General features: G+C 45.4%; 1 protein-coding gene across 4 annotated transcripts; it reads right to left on the bottom strand.

The window, feature by feature from the left end:
* Positions 1-54: 54 nt before the first annotated feature.
* On the bottom strand, positions 55-26,528 carry MCM3AP (minichromosome maintenance complex component 3 associated protein; the record flags this gene model as incomplete). Of its 4 annotated transcripts, none has more annotated exons than XM_080399575.1 (28): positions 55-1,617; positions 2,118-2,268; positions 2,896-3,096; positions 4,114-4,243; positions 4,978-5,235; positions 5,384-5,774; positions 7,092-7,189; positions 7,546-7,804; positions 8,272-8,425; positions 8,869-9,003; positions 9,678-9,746; positions 10,037-10,234; positions 11,616-11,768; positions 12,280-12,393; positions 12,966-13,097; positions 14,074-14,174; positions 15,164-15,351; positions 16,095-16,339; positions 17,483-17,643; positions 18,198-18,360; positions 19,026-19,294; positions 19,515-19,712; positions 19,878-20,017; positions 20,913-21,109; positions 22,215-22,362; positions 24,593-24,671; positions 25,356-25,579; positions 25,665-26,526. In XM_080399575.1, the coding sequence occupies 28 exons, from the start codon at positions 26,485-26,487 to the stop codon at positions 1,459-1,461; spliced, it is 5,538 nt and encodes a 1,845-aa protein (XP_080255701.1). In that variant the 3' UTR covers positions 55-1,458. The 4 variants fall into 4 exon arrangements, 2 of the variants coding, with proteins under 2 accessions (XP_080255701.1, XP_080255702.1); XM_080399576.1 differs by having other exon boundaries at positions 15,164-15,354; positions 25,665-26,487; XR_013930045.1 differs by lacking the exons at positions 55-1,617; positions 2,118-2,268 and adding an exon at positions 3,757-3,874 and having other exon boundaries at positions 2,956-3,096; positions 15,164-15,354; positions 25,665-26,527.
* Positions 26,529-26,542: the final 14 nt, after the last annotated feature.

Genomic DNA, 26,542 nt, shown 5'->3' with positions numbered 1-26,542 from the left:
CACACTGTTAGAGCACCCCGCGGCCAGAGCTTTCCCATAGCAACGAGGCACCAGTACGTTTCAAGCCACTACAAATTTATTAGGTACAAAACACATTTACAGCAGACAGTGTGAACCAACATCGTGAAACATTTCTGGGTTTTCACAGCTGAATTCCAGGTAAACTGAGAATATCAACAGCAGCACTGTGGTAAAGCACGGCTGAGAGCATCACACAGGCTTCGCTCTGCATGCAACCAGTGAACCTCAACGCAGCTCAGCCCAACAAAACTGTATGCAGTACAAACAGGCTCAAAGTATAATTTCTTCAGCTTAAATTTATTTCAACGTCATATTACGCTACTACTGCTATCCTAGATTTAAAAGAAATGATACAAATTCTATTTAAAAAAAAACAACTATAAAATTACTTTTTTGGAAGGCAGCTGGCCAGTTTGGACTACTGAAAATTTCAAATGAAATTAGAAGCAAGTCAAACAACTGGTCTCTGGCAGGCAAGATAACCAGTGTTTACTTCCAAAGCTACACTACTTTGCATTTCCCAGGCAGAAATTTCTGTCTGAGAAAAATCTGCTGATATTGTAATAAAGAAAATAAAATTACTTGTACAGGAGTACTGCAGACGTGGAAGTACATCTTCATTCTAGTTACTGGGGATCAATATCAAACTAAAACCAAAGGTCTTCAACCTCCAAAGCCACAGCTTTTTAAACACTGGAAAATACAGGTTATCTGCTCTTCCAAAAAAAAGAAAATAATTTCTCCATAGCTGTTTACTGAAGAAAGCGTCCTGCTTTACAACACAATCGGTAGAACAAGCAACTCATCTGGTTTTAACTTGGGCCAGCAGTACAAAAATCTTTCCGGATTTGCACTGAGCATCATTAAGTACAAAATACGGCCAAGTGCTGCACCGATTCAATGACAGTGCTGACTCCTGGGCAACAAAAAAGCAATTTCAAACCACAGTGCTAGGCAGCTTCTGCATGAAGCAAGCAAGCACAGAGCAGGGACAACATCTCGGGGACCGTGTCTATGGAGAGCAATTGCTCTGGTGTTCCCAGGGGCCCCCGCCACCCTAAAGTATTCTCCTGGTGAAGCTACGTTTACCCATGATGACAGCTGGCAGAAAGAAAAAAAAAAACACCACTAAGTGTCGATTTAAGGCCTTCCAAGAAAAGCATTTGACTCGTCTCCTTGCCTGTGAAGCAGCAAAGGAGGGAGTCGCAGAGCGGGCAAAGCCCACCAGTGAGCCAGAGGGACACAGCGAGCCACCGACACACTGTCTCTGCGCAAGGCAGCCATGCGAGAAGGGCCCAGGCCCCACATCTGCTCTGTGTTCTTCTCGCAGGAGGATGTCTGCTTTTTCTGCAACGTGCCCCAGGAGCTCGTCTGTTCAATCACCAGACTGGATTTCTTTACCAAGTCTCTTGGTCTGCACACGTATCTCAGCTCTGCTCAAATATCCACCATGTCCACCAGAGCAGACAGGTGGAGCTCTGAGGCAACTTCACCTTCCCTGTTCGCTCTGAGGAGCTGTTGCAAGTGTTTCAGTCTGTCTGACAGCGTGGGGCTCAGCTCCTCCACCGAAAGCTTGGATGCCTCTTCATTCCCAGCCTGGGCAGAAGGAAAAAAAAAAACAAACCCAAAAAACCGAGATGAGACTGAGAAAGAAGTGTTACCCAGTACCAACAAGGCACTTCTCAGCTCACCAGCTGTTCCCCCACTTTTGAGGAGAACCACAGAGGTCAGCACCCTCCCAACCCCTGAGGAGGTAAGGCAGAAACAGCATGTTCCTCTATTTCTGTCCCCAGCTTTCCCACAACTGGGGGAAGCTGACCCACACAGTGATTCCATAAAGTGCAGCACCACAAGGGATACAGTTATGGCTGCCAGCAGCAGAAAGCATTAACGCTGTGCAGAACTCTTACTCCAGATCTGCAGAAAGCATTCCTCCTCCCTTGGAGGATAACTTGGAAGTTATTTCCAAGGCGCAGTTTTTCAATTCTTTACTTCCCAAGTCTATTCCACACGGCACACCAGGGTAATTCCCACTAAAGGTTTGGCACCTGCACTCCGTAGAGCCATAGCAAATTCTCGGTACCATCCTTTCTTACCTCTTGAGCAGATGACACGGGACTCTTCATCAATGGACAGGTGACAGTTGGGGTGGACACCAGAGACTGGGGGAGGTAGAGAGGAAGACCCAAGAAATCACCAAGGGGCTCAATGTCCTCAGCTAGACATCGGTGCAACTGTTCTTCAAACCTTGACAGAAAGAACAAGAGCATGGGTCAGATTGCAGAATGTTCTTGTAACCAGTGAGTTAACCAAGGGGTTTGGGTTCAGAAGTGACTGAACATCAGATCCTGCTTGCACGGTCTGACATAACCCACTGCTATGACAAAAATCCATCACAGAAGGTTGTGGTACAGAAAAGGAGCCACACAGACTGAAGGCGCCCACCTGATGGGGAAGGCAGAAGAGACAAGAAACCCTTGAGCCAACCTCAAAAGCTTTAGCTCTTCAGCTTCGGGATCTGCATTGCTACAGGCAAACTGACATCCCAAAGTGGACTTCATAGACATTTGTGATACTGCAGGACAGACTACTGTACACACAGTACTGCTTTAGTTTTGGTGGCCTGATTGACCACAGACAGCTTCTAACCACTCCTCCAAGCTCCAAGTATTTCTACCATCCTGGACTGTTACTGTGATGCAAGTAGGCACTAGCAGGGAACTGCACTGCACCGATGAGATTAGATTAAACTAGAGATAGCCTAGGTTGTTTCCTCCAACTGTTGGACTTCAGCTTCCCATTACGTACAACTTAGAAATCGTTTGCAACCCTGGGCCAGGGCCGCAAGGAAAGGATGCTGCTCTGGGAACTTACCTCCTGCTTTCTATTTTCTCCAGTTGCAGCTGTGCCAGCAGACGCTCTGGGAGAAGCTCCTGAGCTGAGTCTGTGAATTCACCTGCACTGGGAATGCTCTTCTCTTGACCCGACAGCATGTTCACCCCAGAACTATATCCATCTGGCATCATGGAGATGCTATATGGTTTCTTAAAAGAGTTGGGAGATTTTACCCTTGACCTGAGGGATGGAAGAAGTGGGGGGAGGGGGGGGGGGGGGGGGGGGGGCGGGAAGACAAAACCGAACCAGAAATTAGTGTGTGTTGGTTTTCCTCTACTAGCTTGAAGTCTGGAAATAGCAGGAAGTGAGAACTGACTATTAGGAGACATCCCTTGTACCAGGGTCCAACATACCACCACCCATGTGCGGGAGTTGCAAGGAACTGATCTGGACAGGGGGCTGGGATGCGCCCCACAGAAAGGTATCTACCCCCACACCTCCGGCGACACAGCAGAGCAGCAGCTAAGCTTCCAAGAGTGAAGAGAGACTGGCTTCGCTCTGAAGGAAGACAGGGCAACAAGCTACACTCTTGAGATCTCAAATACTTCCATGCCACACAGCTCTGAGGCACCCTCAACTTCTAGCACCTTCTCTTAGCAGTGGGACTTTCTTGATGTCTTCCCCCAAGCTGGGGACAAATCCTCTTTTTGAACTCAAAATGCTGCAAAATTTAACACGCAATTACCATGCAAATCATCTAACATGTAATTCATCTGTCGGGTCCAGGCTGCAACTGAAGGTGAATGTAAGGGAGGGGGCACTACCAAATAAAGGGCACGCTCGTGATTTATTCCTATGCTCTTCCCCAGCCTCACACTTTCTCCTCCATGCTTTGCGTACTTGGTACAAGTCTAGTTCCAAAGCCTCAGCAGTGGTTTCTTCAGCAGAAGTTAGTTTCTCCACTTAGAACACTTTAAGCACTCCCCAAGCAATCCATTTATTTGAGAGCTGAGTAACCCTGCAGAAAATAAAGTCTACTTACTACACTGTTTCAGCACATCCTTGTACACCATTTCAAGGAGATGTACACAAGCACAGTCTGGGAGGATGCCACATGCTGGTTTTCAGCATCATGATGGCAATATATGTTTCATAGTAGTGGCCCTGAGCAACCTCCTTGGAGTTCACCAACCAGCTCCGACAGCACAAGGGACAGCTGAATGCTACTCCCACAGGGAGTGCCAGCCGCTGCCTCACCTCTCGTGGCCTTGCCGGATCTCCTCCTGCGTGCGCAGCCTGGCTTGTTCCCACGAAAAAGGGAGAGTGAAGTTCTTTAAATGCTCCTTGAAGAAGTACACGCGAATCTGACCATCTTCACTTACTGCTTCTGTGAATAAACCCAAACCCAACGCTTATCATTAGAACAGGTTTTCCCCTTCAGAAGAACAGCTCATTATTGAAAAGCCAAATTGGGGACAAATCATGTGTTCACTTTCAGGTAGCTTAAAGTTGTAATCTGCATGTAAAAATGAGTCTTCCTAAGCTGGCTTACTGTTCAACAGATACAAAACTACTGGGAAAGACTGTAAAATGCTGCTTTATCTTAATTTTAAAAATTCTAGTGCATCCAAGTTCAGTGTTCAGTGGGTTAAGTAGTCATTTCATTAAAAGAGGCTCCCTATAGTTAATCCAAACAGGACACCAAAAATGCACCCCCACACTTGAAATCGGAAGCAAACAGAATCCAAGACAAACGTCATTAATCCGTGGAAGTGCTCATTAACAGTGGCAGTCTGCCATCTCAGCTGACCTGAGCTTACATGACTGAGGTCTTACATGGTCCAGAAGGACCAATTCTTGGCCTTCGGCTGAATGTAAACCCTCTCCTACTGGGAAAGGAGGGCTGAAAGACTCTTGACTACACAGAGACCAAATTTTGAATCACAAGCTCAAGTCAAGTCATAATCAACACTAAATACACACTCCAAAGAGAGGACAGATGCGCAGTAAACACAGCAAGACTGTAGCTCCTTCTCTGCCATGCATAAAGGTACCGCTGTCAAGATATTAAACACAGTTACACAAGAAATATTGTCCATGTTGTAGAAGGACACGCAATACCTGGAGCAATAGGCAGTTTGGGTGGTTTCCAGTCTCTCAGTTTATGATCAATGCAGACTGCCAAGATATCATCCCAAGGGATCTCATCGACAGAAGGTCCATCTCCATCAGAGTTCCCAGATGTTTTGGTTTTCCACTTCTGGTAAACTTTGCTCAGCAGATTCTCCACTTGCGACTGGATCAGCGGCTGAGTGTGGGAAGAACTAGCAATCTGAGACACATACTGAAAAATCATGCAGCAAACAGGACGCCAAGGAGCTATGGAAAAAAATTCAACAAAATAAATTGCAAATATCTGTGACAGAGCCAAACCACCCACCTTACAAGGTGGGTAGCTCAACAAGGCACAGGCACGTCTGAAAGAATAACATGCCCTCGAGAGGATGCTGCAGTGTGAAGTACGTACCACCTAATGGAGGCAGATCTAGGTAAGGGATCTGGAAGGACAGCACAGCCTTCTTCAGCCAGGCCAGGTGATCGGGCATGTTCCACTGCAGGTGGGGTAATAGTTTGTTACCCCCAGGCTCTGAAAACTCAGTGACAGGCCAAGACAAGTCACAAAGGTGCTCGGAGGATGCCACATCTGAAAGAAACTGCAACACACTGTTGTACAGCTCTATGATGACCCCAGGCTCCTGAGACGGCAGGCCAGCTAAACGTCTCTCCTTCCAGTCATGGTAGAAGCGCTTGCCAAATTCACCGTCAATCCCATCCTCAACGTACTCCCGAAGGGTCTGACTGCAGAGCTCAAGGGAGTCCGGGTACTGGGAAACCAGCCAGCCCACAGCCGCGGAGATCTACGACACACAAAACACGTGGGGTTGGCAACTGCTCCACAGTGATCAGGACACAAAGGATTCAGTCCTGCAACCCTAAGTGTGATATCACCTATTCAAGACACGATGCAGTAAGATACAAAGAAATCAACTATCATCATCCCAGTACTTGCAACAAGTAATTCCCCGACTAGGCTGTTACAATCTAAATTCACACCCAGCAGGCTCAGGAGAAGACAGAAAGAGACTGTTCACACCAGGTGCAGTCTGTGAGTGGAACTCCCTGCTGCAGAACACTGGGGATGCTGAAAACATATCTGGGAGGAATTGGGCAGATTCACAGAAATAAGCCCAGGGTGACTCAATCCAGAGAAGCAACGCCTGATCCTGCAGTCCTTGAACTGCAAAGAGATGCAAGCTGTGAGGGTTTGTAGGGGAGCATCACTCTGGGCCTGTCTCGTTCTCACCTTCTTTCTTAGGCACCTTCAGAACGGAATACAGGGCTGGAGCTGCTTTTGGTCTGAGTCACATTGGCTGCTCTTGGCCACTACCCTCACTCACCTCTCCAAACCTCCCCACTGTGACTCACACACAAAAACCTATTTTAGACTTGTAAGTATCATGGGGTTTTGAGTCGTCTCCAGGCCACTGTTGCCAAGCACACAGCAAACTGAAGGACAAGGGGAAAAGCTGGTGTCTGGAGGCTGTCAGGGAGAAACCCATACAATCCCTCATCACATATGTGAGAGGACAGATGCATCCCTCAGTCCCATCCATCAAGACGGAATAATACTGGCTGATCTCACAGCACCCAGAAGATACACAAAAAAAAGGTCCTTCGCATTTTAGAACTGGAAGCTTAAAGGCACAAAGGCTTACCCACCACTAGCACTCATCTGTTAGGCAGCAACTGTACCCCTGCTAGTCAGGGCAGACAGGACAGACAAGAACGGATTTACATAATCATTACACAGATAAAACCATCTTTCATGTAGCAAATGCCACTGACCTCTAGTCAGTTAAAATAGAATAGTCACGAATAATGGAAAAGCACCAGTAACGCTGCATTTCAGGATAGTTCTGGCTGATGTTGGAATCACTGTTAACAAGTGAGTGTCTGACTCCAGCAAATTCAGATGCGTGGAAAAAATATGGCAAGAGGCTTTTTGAACAAAAAATAGTTTACAGAAGCTTCCAAGAGGAAAAACATCCCATTACACAAGACTCAGTTGCAATTTAAGCTATGAAGAACATAATAATTCCTTATTAAGGCGTTAGTAATCGAGAGATTAATGATAAACTAGTCAAGTATCTCTTCACATGAGTTGCCATCCTTACCCTTCCGGTGCCTTGTAAGTCATTGATAGAACTCGGGAGCTCAACAATGGTGTAGTCTGAAATAAGCTGGGCTGAAATCAAGTCCTGCAGCATCAAACCTTAAAAATAAGAAAACCCACCATATTCACAGAGAAAAAGCACACCTACTCCGACCACATTTCTGTGCATACATTCACAGCGTTGCTTCCCTCCTCCATCCTTGCCCACAGACTCTCAGAATCAAATACTCTGCGCAAAGAAAAACTCAATGCCAAGAGAAAGTGCATCTCCTTCCATATTGATCATTCTTAAGGCCTCAGGATTTCTAGCAAAGCTTTTAGAAGTATTATACTTCACAGTCTCTCCCTTTAGAAGATAAGGTATTTGAGAGACTGCGCTAGCTGCAACAGTTCTACTTGGGGCCAAGCCCTAAACATTTACATAGTTATTTCAAGACAAAGAAATAATTACATACCTTCTTCTACTTCTTTCTCTATGGCCTCCTCTTCCTGACCAGGGACTAGAACTACCAAAGGAACTATCGGGTGGAAAGGTTTGGCCTGAAGCAACTGTTTCAACTGCAGCAAAGCTGAAAGCCAATAAACATCATCTTCTACAACATCTTCACTCCTAACTCGAGGGGGCAGGAGAAGAATGAGACCGCTGGTTCCAAGCAAGTCTTTTTGCATCTCAGCCATATCAAGCTCAGAGTCGGAGAGTGCACGGTGTGCCACCTATACAAAGTAACAAAGATGACAACAGTAATGTAGCTAAAGCCTAACAAAGCTATTTTCATACTGAAATCTGTAGTTCACTATTGTTAGCATTCAGCTTTGCCATTCATTACCAAGAGCTCTGCAAATTCTAAGACAATGAACTGCTAGACAGACACCGATGTGTCCAACAGATGCAAGTCAGCACAACAGTGCACTTGAGCACCTGATTTGGCACCAGGAATTGATTAAGATTGAGGTTTTAAACTATTGCACTGTATTTAAGCAAGTATTTACTCAGGTGATTGGAAAACAAGGAAAAAAATTCCATCTTTTTTCAGACCTTTTCAACAATCCCATCTTTCCCAGTATCATCTCCTTCCATCTGACAGGACACAGTGTGAAAAGCTGCCGCATAACATCCACTGGAAAAGAGCACACCCTGCCCTTCTGGCCTGTTAGGTTATCATGATATTGTTCTCACCTACCTTTATACACACACTGACTTTAATGCTTCTGCTCCCTTGCATGCCAGGAGAATTAAATAATGTCAGTGTTTGAATTCTGTCTTCTGTATGTAAAGCAGTTTTCTTCCAGCTTTTGTCTCCCATAAACTTGGCTTTCAACCAATCCACCAGTACCCTAGCAAACAAGAAAGAGCGGGTTTCTGAGGTTTTTGTTTTAAAAAAATGGCATTTTGGGGTTTTAGCACCAACACCTCTATGACACCACAATTATCATAAACCCAACCTTCACCTTGCTTGGATTTTGCTAAATAGCTATTAAATGTCCTGAAACTATCCATGCTGCTACGTATCTCAAGGTTTTTCGCTTTCAGTATGAGCAAAAGGAATGCAGTGAACAGTGTCAGAAGAAGATACAGACCACTGCAATAATTCTATTCACAGCTATATTCTTTAGTGCACCTTGGAGGAAAAAAAACCCCAAACAAATCAACCACAAACTGGAAGTTTGATATGGTACAGGGGAAAAAAAACCCACCATATCAAGGACTGTATACTACTACTCTTCTATTTGACTGCCCTGTTTGAGAAGTGGACCCAGGAATCAACTCTTTCACTTACCTGTTGGGATCATCCTCTGCATATTCGTCATCATTTGGCAAAATCAATAGCACCTTCCAAAAAACCTGTTCTTGTTGAACTGGAATATGTTCAGTGATTAATGAGACAAGATCCAGGGGAGTCCAAGCTAAATCACTTAAAGAGAAACAGAAGCTGGTGAAAAGACCCTGCTTAGCGCCCATTCCTACCTGGGGAACGTGTTGGTTTTTTTGGATTTTTTTGCTTTGAACAAGTTACAATACTGTGTATTTCAATCAGTCCAAAATCAGAGCTAATTCTTTAGATTTGTTGCCTATTTCACCACAGACCAGATGCTTTCAAGAACCGCAGCTGCTAAGTCTGTCACATGAGCCTTACTTTGGGGATTGTGGGACCATATATGTACTGCTTCACTTCCACACTGTTTCAACACCCTGCCTCCAATAAACACACAGGCCACTAGAATGCACAACAAGCCATGAGAAGGCAGACCACCTCTTGCAATTTAAATGTCTAGATCAATCCTTTCATGTCACAAGCCAGGCCAGTAACAGCTCATTTACTCCTCTCCCCCTATACCCCATCCCACCCTGGTACAAAAACCCACTGTAATGTCCATAAGATCCTTAAAGTTACGCCCACGGCAATAGGATTAGATGGCCTAAAACTTCCATGAATTTATCTTCCAGTTTCCCTTACCTTGAAAATACTCCCAGTAGCAAGGCTGACACCCGAGTATAATTTGTTATCCCTTACTCACATTTTTGAGATCTCTGGCATTTCTGTTACAGTTTGCTTAGAAAGAAAACAGGAATCAAACACCAACATACCTTAACAACTGCTGGTAGAAGTGCTGAACTTTAATTTCATGTACTGTTTTGTTTCTCAGCCAATTCAACCTGGGAACACGAGAATCTTGGTTGTAATTTTTGGTATAGAACAGGTACTTTAACCAAATTTAGGAAACACTAAGACTTCAGAAGTACTGCAGACACTTTTGAAAGTTGCCGTAATAGCAGGATTTATTTGAATTTTCAGTCTTTGCCGTGGCATTTGTGCAAAAAGGGTTTTTTTGGGGGTATTTAAGAACAGTTTTGCAAAACCATTAACATCCACAGTGGAAGAAGAGGACTACTTTGTAACTTACTTTCCAAAAACTAACCAGATTGCTAACTAGAAGTATCCTTACCTAGTGCAAGAGATTCCCAGCTTTCCTCCGTTACCCAGGTTTACAATTCTCTTGCACAAGTTCTCCATGGCTACAGGCCACTCTGCACTGGGGGACAGTGCTTTCAGTTTATTTTTTGGATCTGTGCAACAGGGAGCTGCTGGAAACGCCCTCATTTGATGTTTCAACTTTGTTCGAGCTGCCACTGCCTCCCTCCACCTTTGGAAGACAAGAGATAAAGAGATTGTTCTGCAAACCAAACAGGTTTTGTTTTTTCATCTTGCCCATCAGACTGGACTGGGCTCTCAAACCCCCCCCCCCCCGGTCAGCCCATCCAGGGGACAGGGTGAGGTGGTGCAGCGGGCTTAGCTGTATTTCTGCATGCAGCCACAAAGTCAGAGCTCAAACAGAACGAGACCTGCCAGCTGTACAGAAGCAGCATCCAAAAGTGGCAGCCTCGGGCCCCATTCCAAAAAAAAGCAACAAAACCAAAAGGCAGCAGCCTTCTGCTTAGTAAGCTGCACTTGCTCTCAGTGGCCAAACTGGTCACAGGAGGGAAACAGGGACTGCTGCTCTTCCATCTCACCCCTTCCTCAGCTGTCTCAGCTGTGCTCCCCTGGCAAAAGTTCAAGCATAGCTTTCCTTCCCCATTTCCAGCGTGTTTATTCCTAGCCCATATAGCATTTTACAAAGATTCATTGCAAAGCTTCTCTGGTATCTCAAGACTTGCTGAAAACACGTTTGCAACTCTGCTGCAGTAAGAAAGGTATGCCTCTTTCTCTCTTGAAGGAACATTTAAAAAAACCAACAAGAAGCAAACATATAATAAAGTCTTTATCATTAGATATTTGCATTTTTTCTATGATCAAATGATTCAAAATAGGTGGCACTCAATAGAATTATAACAAAAACGCCAATTCATGAATTAAGAAAGTCTTCTATTGCGCTTCCTCAGGTATTTTCAGGGCTTTATAAAAATATTCATGCATCATCCCATTTTCTTGACGGCCCCATGTACACTTGTTTTGCACATCCTTAGGCTCCTCCTTAATCTTCCCTGTTGCACTGAAGACTGAAGGGTATTTATACAGGCCGTGAAGAGACACATGAGCTCAATTTTAGGATAGAAAAAGCTCTGCAAGGGAATACGCTCCACAGAGAAGAGACTAGCCTGCTGCTTCCTCTTCAGCGGCGAGAAATACCGCCTGAAACGCACCTTGACCTGGCTGCACTGGGGCAGCACAGCACCGCAATGAATCTCTGCCTTGGAACACCACAACAGCCACTAAACACTTAGCACATAGCCAGAAAATCAAGTGTCCAACAGAAGAATACAAGGAGGTATCATTACAAGTTTCTAGATAGAATGAAGCTGAAGTCTCCTACCAAACTCTCAATACCTGACTCACCCCACATACAGCTGAGTAACTCAGAGGCTGGTAATAAAACTCTTAAGTCTACACTTAAGGTGGAGACAAGACAAGCCAGCAAAAACTGTCTCAAAAAGAATGCAACCAGACAGCTGATAGTTCAAACTCTACTAACCACTACCCGCCAATGCTCCCAAGAAAAGCAGCTGTATCACAGGGTGGCAACTCACCGTTGCAAGTACTTGCAGAAACACTGGAGCTCCTGAAGGGTTTCCTTGGCAATCTGGAAAATCTCATCCTCCAGAAAGAGGTCCATGACATGACCACAGACTTCTTCCGAACACCGGGCAATACGGGCTTGCCGGTCTCTTTCTAAGGCACACCTAGTTCCAAGTGAAACAAACCAAGACCCCTAGTGAGGTGGAGACTGCAGCAAGTGCCAATAGAATTAGCTGAGATGCGAACAGGGAAGACGATCTCGTTTAGCAGAGGGGAGGAATTTTCCACACTTCTGCTCTATGGCCCTTCTAAATAAGGCCTGTAATCAATTAGAAGTCATTCAAGTTTCACGCTGATCATGGGCTTCCAGAAAAGGATCTACAAGAGAGCCCACAGCTAGAGCTGTAAGGGAGTCAGAAGAAAATTAAGCATACAGAGCAGCCTTGTCCTAGACAAAGCCTCTCTTCCCTCCACCCTGGAGGCCCACCACTGCCCAACACAGTATGACTGCAAATTGGCAGCCTGCTGTACAAGCAAGCACACTTTCCCTCTCAAGCAATTTACTGAAGATGACCTCAGAGAAGGCCAAGCAAGAAGCCCACCACTCCCTGACAAACTCTTATCCTTAGGAAAGCATCCTACAGCAAATTATAGCACACGGCATGTTGTACATACTTTAATTCATTGGTTGAAGCTTCTTGAACGCTTTCCTTTATTACTTCTTCCATTAACTCCATACCCACCAACTGGCTCAACTGTTTTATTAACTGTTCTCTTTCTTGCTTTTGCCTGGAAGGACAGAGAAAAGATTTACACAAGTGAACAGATTTATACTAGCAAACCTGCCACTTAGTTAAACAAGTGCTACACACAGTGTCAGACAGTTCACCTAAAATTGAGTTCCCACTATCTGGTTTCTCTCTCTCTCTAAAGATAAAAAGCTTTGCACGGAGTCGGGCTTCCCTCAAAAATACAGCTAACAGTGGGGTTATTGTACTCTTACCCCAAGTAACTTACCCCAAGCAGCTTACTCGGAAGGAAAAGTTCCTGCATACAGCAGGGCCAGGACGCGCCTCCCTCTCTGGAAGCTCTGGGTGTAGTTAAGTTCCCAAAATTCCCACCCACTATTTTCACAGTGGCTCTGTAAGGTCAAAATACTAACTAGCAGATCACCTGAGAAAGCAGAAGGGACAGCCTATCTGCAAGACCCCAGGGCAGTTCAAGGCGAGACAAAGTGAGTGCTGTCAGCATGGCAGAGACACACAGGGCCTGAGCACACATGCAAGGGCACCAGCTGTCATTACCGTTGCCTTAGGAGTATATACAGCCCACCCTGCCCCGCAGCAAAAGCGGCAACTCACCTCTCTTCCTCCACTCTGCGCTGTTCCTCTTTGACACGCTCCCTTTCCGCAACAAGCACGCTTCCTGCCACTTGTCTGAGGATCTCCTCCATCACTTCAGTCACGAGTTCCTCCACGGTGGCCTCCGAGGTGCTGTGCAGAAACAGCAATTCTCTTTTCAAAGCCACCAAATTTTCATTTAATGCCCTACGTCTGTGCTTTCCTCAAGCACACCCTTGCTCCATTGTGGTGGGCTGACTCTAGCCATCAGGTAAGCACCCACAGCGCTACCGGCCCACCCCCCTCCCCGCATCGGGACAGGGGAGAAAATGGGAAGAATAAAAGCAAGAAAACTCATGGATAGACATGAATACACTGTAACAGGCGAAGGGAAAAACCCACACCCACCCCACCACCAAGCAAAGCAAAGGCAGTCTGCTACCATCTCCCAAAGGCAGACGAATGCCCAGACAGTCTCCAATCAATGGCTACCCTGTAAGCCAGAAACCTCCACACCTTCTTTTCCTCTCACCCAGTTTTATTGCTGACCGTGACACCCCATGGTACGGACTTCAGTCAAGTCTGGGTCTGCTGTCACAGCTGTGTCCCTCCACAGCCTGTGGCACAGCCCCAGCCTACTCACAGGGATGCAGAATGAGAAACAAGGTAGGCCTTGACCCTGCGCTCTTCAGCTATAACCAAAACATTGGTGCATCAACCACACTGCTTTGGTCACAAACCCACATCTACGACTCTAGCAACTACCCTGGAGACGAAGCATTACTTGAAACAGAGAAGTATCCAGATTTGGATTTACTCCTCTTGTCCTGTCCCCCCTGCCCCTTCAGGCACCTTCCTTTCCACAACAGGTTTCTTGTGGCAGTAGTGTGAGTGTCATGCAAGGCAAGGTTTACAGAGGTTTGCAGTTACCCTTCCATTAGGTTAGCTAGTAACAGAGAGGTGGCAGACATCTGGAGGAAGGCTGTCTTTTCTCCCAACTGTATCAGTAAGACTATATCCACTATAGACCTTGCCTTGCTTAGTAGTTTTTTGGTCTTCATACATGGTGCCACTACAGCAAATTGCAGCTACGACAGACTCCAGGAGTACCAGCAATAAATGCTCTTACCAGATGGCAGCAGTCACGTAAGCCACTCCTGCTCTGCCGACTTCTCTGCACTCTCCTTTGAGGACATCATTCACAAGCCCATCCACCACTTCGGCAATGTCCTACAACACAGCAGAGGAAGCAGCTGAAGCAAGATGCAGTCCTGCTCAGGATGGCCTGGGCACGCACCTGAATTAGGAGTAAGGCTTTTCAGCCTTGTTTATCTGACTGAAATTGGCAACATCATCTGTATTTCTACCTACAGACTAAGCTAACTTAAAACACAACAGCCTGGAAATTTTAGACTATCTAAAATGTTAGTAACAGCCCAGAAACAAAAGCAGCTTTCTGTATTAAATATGGGCAAGTTAGCAAACAATCACTAAGCAAAGTGAATTTTGAGAGGCATTCCTATCTTTTTACTCAAGAGTTTCTCTCATTCTAGCAGATACAATTCCAAATGACCAGGTCTAATTTTCACTGAAATGTAGCCACGTTTAGGTAGAATATGGCAGCTGCACTTTACAAAGCCATGAGACACTGCGAGATGGGTTCAGCAGTACGTATCTAAACGTGGGTGGGTGAGAGAGAAAGGGGAACTGCACAGATACACAAGGTACACGTTCAAGGCCCAACATTAATAGTCATATATCCACAAGAAGAAACCTTCTTGTGTCTCATTTGAAATACATGCCATTAAGGAACAGCTCAATAACATTACCATACCATGATGTATGATAATATTCACTAAAGCAAAGTTTACCTACTAAGTCAAAGATCATAACTTTCTACCATCACTTTCTGACTCTCTCCTCAGAGGTTTCTCAAATAAATGCTAAACAGTCAGGGCTGTCCATCTTACGAAGGAGTCTGAATGAGCACTGACATTTCAAACTTGCATGTGAAGTCACTGAAAACTTCCTCTTTTCAAAACAGTGCAAGGAAACAATTTTTCAAAGTATCCAAAGCACTGAAACAGGGATTGTCTCCTTTTGACTCTACGTAACACATGAGATTCTGGAAAAATAAAACAACCTAAGAACTCAGTTACCTTTCATTATATTTCACAGATCTTTCCCAAAAACTTTAAATTTTATTTAAATTTCCTTACTGTGTCTGTGTAGACAGGCTGAGGCTTTGAAGAGAGAGGCTCAGGTTGTCCAGCAGGTTGGGAGATTGCCTGCGCAGGAGGCAGCACTGGCACAAGCTGACGAGGTAACAGCGAGGGCAGAAGATGTGCTGGCGGCTGGACTCTTACTGCTGTGGCATCTAAATCCACACCTTTGCTTTCTGCTCTTCCTTCTTGGAGGGATGAGGGGGAAGAGAAATTAAGGAAACCATGTCAGTCACAAATAGCAGCATAACTATTCTTATCTTCAAAAGCTGACATGTCTGATAGATCTCATCAGGTCATAAAACAAGTCCAGAACAGAAGCTGGCTGTCTTACAGTTAAAAATATGTAATTATATCATAGAAGCTAATCTGTATTTATTAGTATTTTATAAAAAATACTAAAAAAATCCATTGCATGTTGCCTCCAATACCAAGTACATGCATTTCCAATAAAACAACTGTTTTAAGTTAAGTACACCTAACACCTACACACACCTCTTGAATAAACGCAAGATATCCGTACTTTCAACTATGCCAAAAAAGCATATGTTCAGCTAACTTGAAAAACACCACGATTACACACACAGCGGGAACAGTTGCAATACAAAATCTGCAAACTGAAAAGGGAAGTTGGTCGCCTGAAACAGCCAAATATCTAGTTATTTCACCTACGCTGGCAAAATTGCGCTCATGTCTCTTAGTGCATTTCCTGTATTGGAAAAAGTATTTTATTAATCAGGCTGCTTTTTAGTATTTACAGATACGTAAGTACACTTAAATCAAAACATGCTTTTATTACATCAAATTTCCATGCAATTTCAATCCGTATGAGCCAAGAACAGTTTCTGCTTTGTAAAATAAAACTACTCACAGAGCTGACCCAGCAGCATGTTCCTGAGCAGTATCTAGAAAGCACGTTTGCTCTTACCTGTTGCTTCCACACTGGGTTTTTGGCTACTACTAGCTTGATCCACAGAGGTGCTTCCACCAGTATACTTGTTCTGTCCGTTGAAGCTGGACACAGGCATGTGGTGAGGCACCGAGGGCAACGGCCCACCATTTACAACTTCCCCAACAGAGACAGATAGCTTCTGGCTGACAAACATCGATTTACGTGGTTTGGGTAATCCATCTGGCTCCAAGAAAGCTGAACGATTCAGCTCCACGTAAGCACTGGGGAAAAATAAAAACCAGGAGTACATCCTCAAAGCTCCAGTAACCTATAGGTTTTCAGTTTGAAAGCTTAGCGGGACAAAGTGACACAGGCACAGGGCACCCACGATTGCTCCCTATAGTTCGGATATCCATCTTTGGCTGGAACCAGAAAAGGGAAGGCAGAGATCACTGTCCTCGCTGCTATTCCTCCCAGGACGGAGTACAAGCTACTAACATTTCTGGGCACCTTTGTGGACTATTCTGTCTCTTTTTCCTTTTAACCTTTATCCACTGAGCATATTATCCATGCACGTTTTACCTAGACTACACCCCACGTGACTGCTGCCAGGGCTATTTACAGAAGTCATTTTAAAAGCTGCAATCTTCTTCCAATCTTGGCACCTGTAGTCTCTCTGATGTATTACTTCAAAGCAGAAAGTTACCAGGAAATAAAGCACTCTTTATACATATATATTTATCTAGCGCTCCACATTTTTTTGCCTTCTCCAGTCTCTTGAGATTGCAAGTCTGTATGAGCACATCTTACAATGTATGTATTTCCATGGCAGACACTCTTACCTGCAAACCATTGGCTTTGAACATCCTCTAAACTGGTCTGCACTGTTCAGCTTCATCCTGCCCTACACGCGTCACCATAATGCTAGTTTCCTGAGAAGCAGAACTGTAACCTCGTTTCCTATGGAGCTGCAATTTACTACAATTCAACTGCAAGATAAGAACCTAAAACAATTTTTTTTTTCCTACTGAGTTATCTACAACATTTCTTCACAGGGAGGAAGACTCTGGAGTCCAGTGGACACCAAGCTCAATATGCAGCCTCTCCTTTGGGGGAAATGTTTCTACCGTTTTCAAAAGCTATTGTGGGAAATCACAGTAGTTACAGAGATAAAAGCCCCACTTCTTGGTGGAAAGATGCAAAATTAAAGAACTTTTCATGATTACAGCAATAAAAATAGAACAGATAATTGAAATTTGCAACTATCACTGTCCTAGTGCTTTGCTTAGAGAGCCCAGCCCCTGTTCTTTTCTTTTCCTGGCTGCAAACTGCAGAAGCAGCCCATCCGCATCAACACTTCACCTAACATCAGTCTAAGCCCACTAGGCATTTTAAGGCACAGACACCCTTTTCCTGACACTTACCCATCAGACACACTCAGGCCATAATAACTTATAAAATCAGTTGCTTCCTCACAATCTTTGAACAGCAGCATGCGGACCAGGTGATCCAAGGGAAACACTGTACATCTCTGAGTGCTCACAGTGTAGGCAATATTGAGAGATTTGAGAGCATCTTTACGAATCTGGGGGACAGTAAGAGAAAAACCCCACATAACTACTAAGTTAAAGAACCCAAAATCTACTACGAAGCTGAAAATCATGTTTAAAAGAAATCAGTATTTTGCCATCAAATATCCACATAAGCAACTATTTGAATTTAACTTTCTTTTTAAATTCTCTGCACTTGCTTTCTAGTTTCTGCTCCTCTTCAATGTTGCTCATTTTGAGCATACGCCTTTGCGATTCTTGTGCAGAAGGAAAAACTTGTAAGAACTTCTGAAAATGCAGGTTCATATTTTCTTTGCAAAAGTCTCAGATTTGCTTCTCTATTGTTTTCAGGGGAAATAATATGTATTTGTACACAGTTACAGGAAAAAAATGCTGAGAAGAGCATTTTAGTATTTGCCTTTTATATCACAGCAGAAAACTCTTGATAAAATTTTAAAGGCTTCTGAAGTGGCAAGAACAAGATTATTTTTAAGGCTAAATACCTACCAAGTTTTCTGCTAAGAAGATTTCCTCCCAAAAGTCCCAGCTGATTAACACTTTAAAAAATATCCATCTGCCTTTTTCTCACCTGGTTGAAATAACAGTGTAAGAGGCAGGCATTCAGATAGGAAGCTGCTTGCACTAACTTGAAAAACCTCACAAAGTTGTTGCTGTTTAAGGCAGCAAAAGCTTGAACCGCAAATCTAACTTCAGGAGAGTTTCTAACCTCTGGATGAAACTGCTGTACTTCTCTGTGGAGACAAAAGACAGAGACAAACCTTTTGCTTCGATATTAACAATCCTAATTCAATAGCAACCTGCAACAAACCAGAATTAAAATTAGGAGCTTTAAGCAAAACATGCAACTCCTGTCCAAAACAAATGGCTGTGAATTAAATCTGCAGCATTATTTAACGATCATTAATCTTCTACTGATGTGTCCATAATCAGCATATTATTTAGGTACATCACTCCAACACCTAGGCAGAAAGGCAGTTAAAGAGATCAACCAGAAAAGCAAACTATGACTGATCACAAAACATTTTTTTCTTGGTCGTACTGCAGAAAAAGCAGTGAAGCTTGGATACAAATCTGGGAAGAGAAAAAAATTTTCCTTGACTGAGAATAGTGAAGACTTAACTTTCCCTTTTGTTTGTTTGGTTTTTTTAATACCTGCAGAAGCTCTAGTGAGTTATTCAAGGAAACAAAACAAAACTTTTTTTCTTAACAACACACACACACACTTTTTAAAATGACCTATTGAACTCAAGTGAAACCTTACTACAGTACACTTTCTTTGGCAAAAAAATATTGCAACCAAGTGCTTCACTTCCATTACAATTTGCCTGGACTTAATTCTAATCTCAATTTTTCCCAGAGGCAAAGATAGAAAACAAGTGGTATCTGTTGTTCCCACCTGAGAATATCACCCTTGTTGAGATTCAGCAAGACATTGTAACCTCTGAACTCTGCTTCACTCTTGCAGTAAATCCCCTTGTTAGCCAGGTCCTGATACATCTCCTTCAAGCTCTGCAGGCATTTAGTCATGTTCTCATTGTTGATCTTGGCATCGAAGGAGGACATGGGCTCTTCACACAAGTGGTGAGCGCAATGGATGTGAAAGCGAGTGCACTTCTCAATCAGAGACACCATCAGTGGGTTGCAGAGATGTTGCTGGGTTATATCCTAACCAGAACGATAAAGAAAGTATTGCATGTATTTTTTTAAACTACAGTTGAAGAGCATAGTCATCTGGCACTACCTTTGAAAACTCTTTTCAGCTGTGCTTTGAGGCACTTCACAATTCAAAAACATTTGAATTGCTATTGCTTTTTGCTTCACTTTTTCCAGCATTATGTCATCTTTCATTTTCTATCATCAAACGTCATCGCCCCCTGGTCCTTACCTTTCTTATTCCACGAGTCCTGTTCCAGACAAAATCATACCATTCTCGGTAGTTTCCTTCTCCTTGATCCATAATGTTTGTCACTAAATAGTCCATGGTCATGCTCAACACCTCAGAGGGTCTCAATTCATGGGGCAAAGGCTCCTCTTGATCTGCTGAGGACCTGCTATATTCCTTGATTGCTGCCGCGTGATCTACCTGCAAGGTGGAGAGAAAAGAATCAAAGTCTAAGGAGTATGTTCAACTTCTCAGGAGTATAGATGACTTCATCCCACTGATAGCAAACACCACCAACAGTTTCATATTAGCACCAAGCAAACATGTCCCTGGAACAACAAACTCCTGCATACAGAGGGCTCATACCTTGTCAGATCCTAGAAGCGATTCAAAGATACTGAGCTGGTTTCTTGTCTCCCTCATGTAGCGCTCCTTTTCAGGACACATGTCTGGGCAAGTGCCAACAACAGTTTTTGCTTTGCCAAGATCAGTCCTTTTTATTCGAGCTAGAAAAAAATAATAAATTGAACAAGCACTAAGTAGCTCTCATTGTTGTTTTCATGACATGTCAACACATCCCTAAGCATGTCAGATGCCTCATCTGCGGTCTGCACGTTGGTTAACGGATGGATGTCAAGAACTACATTGCTAGGGCAACAGTTCACAAAACAGCTAGTGGAGAAAATGTCTCTAGAGATTCTCATCCTACATCTACCCAGAGCAAGGCTGTACCCACAACTTGGCGTGGTCAGAAACACACAAGAACGCCCTACTCCGGGAACTGTCCCAGGGTTGCATCACTCCTTTGGGGAAGTTTCTCCTAATGTTCCACCTGGATATCAAGAGTTTTTCTGAAAAGAATGAAGCCTCTAAAAGATAGCCAACGTTTTGTATCTTAACAAAGCACCGGCAATTTCACAATTCCACATCAAGTAGATGAGAAATCCATTTGTTGATATTAAAAATAAGATCTTAAATTAAAAGTAGGGTCAGCTTTGAAATGGTAAAAACAGGATGGAAGGGTTTACAAACCAGCACCATGACACAAAGAGCCATTTCTTGAAATAATTACCAGCTGTGTAGTAGTTTGAATTTAGAGAAACACAATTAGGCTTTGGGTAGCTTTGTTCAAAGAGTGTGCAGGGATGGAAATCTCCCTACATCGCCTGTTTCACAGAAGATTAAAAGTCTAAATATACACATGCAATAAGTAACACATTTTTGTGTGTTCTACAAGAAATTAATGTATAGATGTTCAATAGAGATTGTTTTACAGGCTGCTTCATGTTAAACCCTCTTTTAAAAGCCATTTCCATAATATCACAACAGCTTTGCGACAGACACCAAACACTTCTTTCTTTCCAGCAGACAACAGATGTTACACTCCATTCATGTAACTACCTTGTCGCATGATTTTGTCCCTTTGGTCCAAAAGACGGTATCTTTCTTCAGATGTCTCGGCCACTAATCCTACCAGGTTACCAAGAGATGACAATGAAGCTCCCAAGGCCTCTGAGCTCTGCCCTTCAGAATTAGAATCAAACAAATCTGCTTCAAACTGCAGCGCCTTTCGAAGACCAGGCTTCTTTGCAGGAGAACTAAAAATAGAAGATTTTTTAAATCCTATAACACTATAATGCACACCCCAGCCTTAATCAGTTCACTGCTCTTTAGGGCATCAACATCTCTGTTTAGAATAATATTTTGTTCAAAAGGCAATGTATGAAATAAATGAAGTATGTACAGATGTGCTAAGGTTGTTATGAGCTAACACTAGCACTGGGAGTTGATCTGGTTAAATACTCAGCACTGCCTTGCCAACACTGCCATGCATTCTTGATTGTGGTGAAAGCCTCATCCTTTGTACAACAGGAACGGTATTACTAAATGTGTCCCAGAGCGGACAGAACCAGATGGCTGTGGCAGCATTTTTGCATCACTATGGCACAGCAGTCTGCATTTTAAGCCAGGAACTAGCCTGCCGTTTGGTGTGAAAAAATACGAATGCTTTCTATAGCGGCAAGAGATTATTAAAGGATTTTACAGGGCCGAGATACAAACGTGCTTTTTAAAATCAAGGAACATTCATTCCTTTACAATGTATTACTGATTTTATAATTCTATAACTATGCATACCAAATTACTTTTATCAAACCAGCCACATCATTAAGGTACCACAGAACCATGACAACCTTGCCACTCCAGAAACTGACACGAAAACAGGAGGATTCCTGTACAAAGACCATTCACTTGAAGTGAGACAAGGCAATAATCCAAACACCAGTTACTCTGAAAAGGGGACTCATTCCACAGAGCTGTAATTGCCTACAAATGGAACTACTCGCTTCAGAAGCTCATTTAATCATGGCCACAGAACAGTACCATTACTCTGCTTGGTCCCAGTTTGGCTCTGCACTGCTTCATTCCATTCCCTTATGCCTCACTATTGCAGGTGTTGTTACTCATGTTATGAACAAAACATTCAAAAGAAATATGCAGACCTAAGCAAAAGATCTTAACAAGCAGGTAGAATTATCTTTCTGACAAAGTCTGAGATCTGTGACCTTGTAATTCAGACTAACCAGAAGAGACGAGGGAAGCACACTTCTCGGTAACAACAGGACTATTTGGCACAGACTGATAATCATTTTTCCCCAGGCACTCCATTTCCTGCCAGATGGACTCCCAGAGGAGCAGACGTACCTTTTACCAGGCATGACACTGCTCGCAGAAGATCTTATTAAAGGTTTTCGAAGAGGGGAATGCTGATAGTTTTGCTCCTCATTGTTCTGCCTTCCTTCATCTTCACCTGCTTTCTTCTCCTTGGATGAAAATTCTCTTTTTGCTGGACCTGACGTGACATATGAACATGAAGCTAGGTACTTGCCAAATAGTTTAAGGAATAATTCTTCCCCCTCCCGCCCCCTCCCATAGGGGTGGTGATAAGCAGTTTGGTTTTTAAAAAAACCACAATTATTAGAAAATAAGAGTCACAGTTTTGTACAAGTATGCAAAACTTTCAGGACAATTTCCACTAGAAGTTGTACCGAGTACGGCTACCAATTGCTAGTTAGCTTCACTGTTCTATAAACAATAAGGACTTTTCAATAGAATATCACTTTGCAATAACTATAATTGGTCAGCAGATCGTCAGTAAATGAAGTCCAATCATCATGTGAACTTAATTTCTCTTAGGTCTGGGATATAACCCACAGATCCCAACTCTCTACAGCATATGAATTCCATTTCACCTATGTAAACCACAATTCCCAGTACTCCTGCTGAAGCATTTTCATTATTTATTTCACATACTCAAGCTCAGACTGAGGCTGGCATGCTTTCTCAAGAGCTACATCTATACCATCCACAAAGGAAGAATTTCTTCTCCCAGGAACAGATTTTCAACCAACTGGATTTCTTAAATTCTCTCCGATTAGTTATTTTAGAATTCTGCCTTATGCGTTTCTATAAACCCAACATCACAATAAAATGACAAAAGCAAACAGGCACCCCTAGAGCTGCTTCTTCAAGATGTTAATTCTCAGGAAGACAGCTCTACAGCTAGTCATTTTCTGGAAGGCAGGTCTTTGGCTGGTCAAAGCTGTGGTGAACCATTCATTTGCCGACACCTGAAGTGCCTCCCCAGGCTAGGATCTCCGAGGTACACACGCGGCACTCAAAGCTAAAGCAAGGGAAGCACTTGACAATTCAAATATTCGCCTAGGGGATGAACAGCCAACCTTCACACCTCCTTTTGCTCTAATCCCAGGCAGGATCTGGAATCGAGGTTTCCCATTTCTAACGTCAGTTCCCTATAGTTGCTCCCTTTTTGGTTCATGCAGTGTGTAATTGTTTATACGCACAGAACAGCAACCTCAGCAACACAGATGCTCACTCCAGAGTACGCCTTAATTTGCAGGACATTTGCCCCACAAGCTGGAAGCCCACATCTCAGTCCACGCTCTGAAGTGAGCAGCAAGGCATTTGAAACTGGGTTTTCTTACATCCCCAAAGAACCTCCTACTTCTAGATAGAAGTGCTGTCCTGTAGGTGGGTTCGTTACCCAGGGCACAGACTCCGGGTCTTCGCGTGCTCAGACTCAACTTCTTTTGGGTCTGGGGAATTTCTCGAATCGGTGGTTGCTGTCTCCCACTGCTGGAATTACGTTTTCCCTAGTTTTGCCGAGTTCATTACTTGTGGTGAGCTTCCGATAAGCTCACCTATCTCTGGAGGTGCTTCCTTTGTTAAATTCCTTTTCTAAACCAAAGCATTTGCCAGCCCTTAGGAAAGCTTTTAGCAGGATATAAGAAGTGCTTATAACCTGAATTAACCCTTAACAACTCATTTGCTGCAACCGCCTTAGTCAAACTGTCAACAATACATTCAGTTCTATGTTCATATGAATACATTCATGTGGTATCAGAAGCACAAAGTTAACATCACTGTATTCTTCATGTGGCTGCTTCTAAATTCTCTTGTAAAACTACACTGTCAAGTGTCTTTAGCTTTTTCCTACCGCTGAAATAGCATTTTGGCTCAGAGCAGGGAAAATGTTTTACGGAATTTAAGAAAGTAATAGTGCGATTTCCAACTGTGATTCGCAGCTGCTCGCTTAAAACTTCCTCAGTACCAGAGGACAGTAATGCAGGTACTGGAAGTTTACACAGCTTACAAAAACAACTGGAGAACTTGACAGGAGAAAAATTCTCCAAGGACTAAGACACCCCTCCTGGCTCCCAGGGTTCCCTAACCACAGGCTGTTAAAGGCTGAGAAATTATCCTGCATATTCATTATCAGCCTTTGCTGTAGACAGAGTTAGCTGGGATGTCACATAAAATGCGAAACAACTACTTTTATGCTTCTGTAAAGAATAACCTCCAATGCTCCCAGCAGCTCTGTACGCCAGCCTGACTAGCAAAAGTCAAAGAGAACCATCATAGTTCTGGATCTGTGATGTTTCCACAAGACATAGAGACATGGAGATCATCTTTGTATCACTCTCAGCACAGCAAGAAACAAGACCAGAGTGATGGCATGCCATTTACGTATCGCCCGGTAACATCTGGAAACACAGACTTACTCGTTTTTTTCTTTTGCCAAAATGTTACTATGTCTTTGTGCAATTCTTTTGCTTTTTTCCTGGCAAGAGCTGCAGAGGCCTGAAAAAAAAAAAAAAAAGAAAAAAAAAAGAAAAAAAAAAAAAAAAAAAAAGAGTATGAAAACCTATTAGCATCACAACGTTGAAATGTGCAGTGCATTTTTTTGCCAGAAAACATTTACCAGTTTCCACAAAATTCTGGTTACTGTGCTTTAAGACCTACATGCAACCAGCAGGACTGGTTTCCACAAATATTGCTGCTTTTCTAAGAGCTACAGCAAGCACAGAGCACTTGAGCCTTAAAGGTGCGTTTTTAAGCACCACAGGGGAACGTACCAGGCAGTCTCTGAACCGCAGCACACCTCAGCACTGACATAACGGCAGCAACCCCAGCAAGCAGGGGTCACTCTGCAGGGTGGCACCAGCTCACCTCGCCCTCGGCGCTGCCAAGCCCGAGCAAGAACATAGCAGCGTACGTAACTCGGATGCGAGCAACGTGAGACAAGAAGCAGGGACGACCCGCTTGGCGTTGGAGCTGGATGCCAAGAGGACAGGTAAAGCCAGGCTGGGTCGCCATGCCTGGGGCCTGCGCTGAGGCCTGCACGCTGCCATCCCGGGCTGTATCGAGGCGCTGATGGCACAATGCTGTCCCCCCAGGGCGAGGGATACACCACGCTACCAGAGAGAGGTGCCAGCTCTTAGGGGTCTAAACCCGCTCCCACGCCAAGCGCTCCTCGACACTCACATGATCAAAGAAGTGGAGAACGGCCATTTTTTTGTTGCGCCTGGTCATGATCCGTCGAACTTTCACGAACTGGCTGAAGTGCTTCTCCAGCACCGTCCTGTCGTTGATGTAATCGGGGATGTTCTTGCACTGGATGGCCGTCAGCTCGCCGGGTGACAGCCCCCCCAGCCCCTCCGTGCTGTCGCTGCCCCGAGTCCGGCGGGCGGGGGTCGCGGGGGCGGCCTCTGCGAAGAGAGGGAGGGAGACAGCCGCCTCAGAGCGCGGGTGACGGCGGGCGGCGGCGGGGCTCCGCGCCCGGCCCCAGCCTACCTTCCCGCGGGGGCTCCCGGGCCTCGGCCGCCAGCGCCTCCTCGCCCGCGCACCGCTCGGTCTCGACGGCGTCCCCGCGGTCGCGGTGCCCGCCGCGGCCCTGGCTGCGCAGCATGTCCTCCAGCGTGCGGCCGAAGAGCGCACCACCGCGGGGGCGACTCAGCAGCACGGCCCGCTTCTCCGGCGGCGCCGCCCGCCCGCCCAGCTGCGCCCGCCGCGGCGAGCGCTCCCGCTCCTCCTTCCGCTTCAGGCCCTTGGGCGCCGGCTCCCCCGCCTCCCCGAAGAGCGACCGCTGGCCCTTCTCCTCCGGCCGGCCCAGGGCGGCGGCGGGACGCGAGAAGGAGAAGGGTCCCCCCGCCGCCGCGCCCGCCGCCGCGCCCGCCGCCTCCGGGCCCGTCTCAGGCGCGAAGCCGAACGGCGGCGAGAAGGTGAAGGCGGCGGGGGCGGCCGGGCCCTTCTCCCCCTCGCCGCCCGCCAGCGGCTTGAAAGCGGCGGCGCTCTCGGGCGCCTTGAAGCGGAACTCGGGCGCCGCGAAGGCCCCGCCGCCGCCCGGCGCCTCGCCCGGCCCCGGGAAGCTGCCTAGGTTGGTGGGCGGCTTGAAGCTGAAGCCCGCGTTGCCCGCCGGGGCCCCGCCGCTGCCCGCCGCCGCGAAGGCCGGCGCTTGGCCTAGCCCGTAGGGCGGCCCGAAGGCGGCGGCGGGCCCGGGTGCAAAGGGCAGACCGGCGGCGGCGGCGGCACCGCCCTGCCCGAAGACGGCCGCCTGCCCGAAGCGCAGCGGCGGGGGGAAGGCGGGCGGCCCACGGAACGGGCCCCCGGCGTTCATGGCGGCCGCCGCCTCTCCCCGGCGGGCGGGGTCTCGCCGCGCAGGCGCGGGCGGG

This window comes from Falco punctatus, assembly GCF_963210335.1.
Source record: "Falco punctatus genome assembly, chromosome: 8".
NCBI classification, from domain to species: Eukaryota; Metazoa; Chordata; class Aves; order Falconiformes; family Falconidae; genus Falco; species Falco punctatus.
This window is presented reverse-complemented; position numbering and strand designations above follow the sequence as displayed.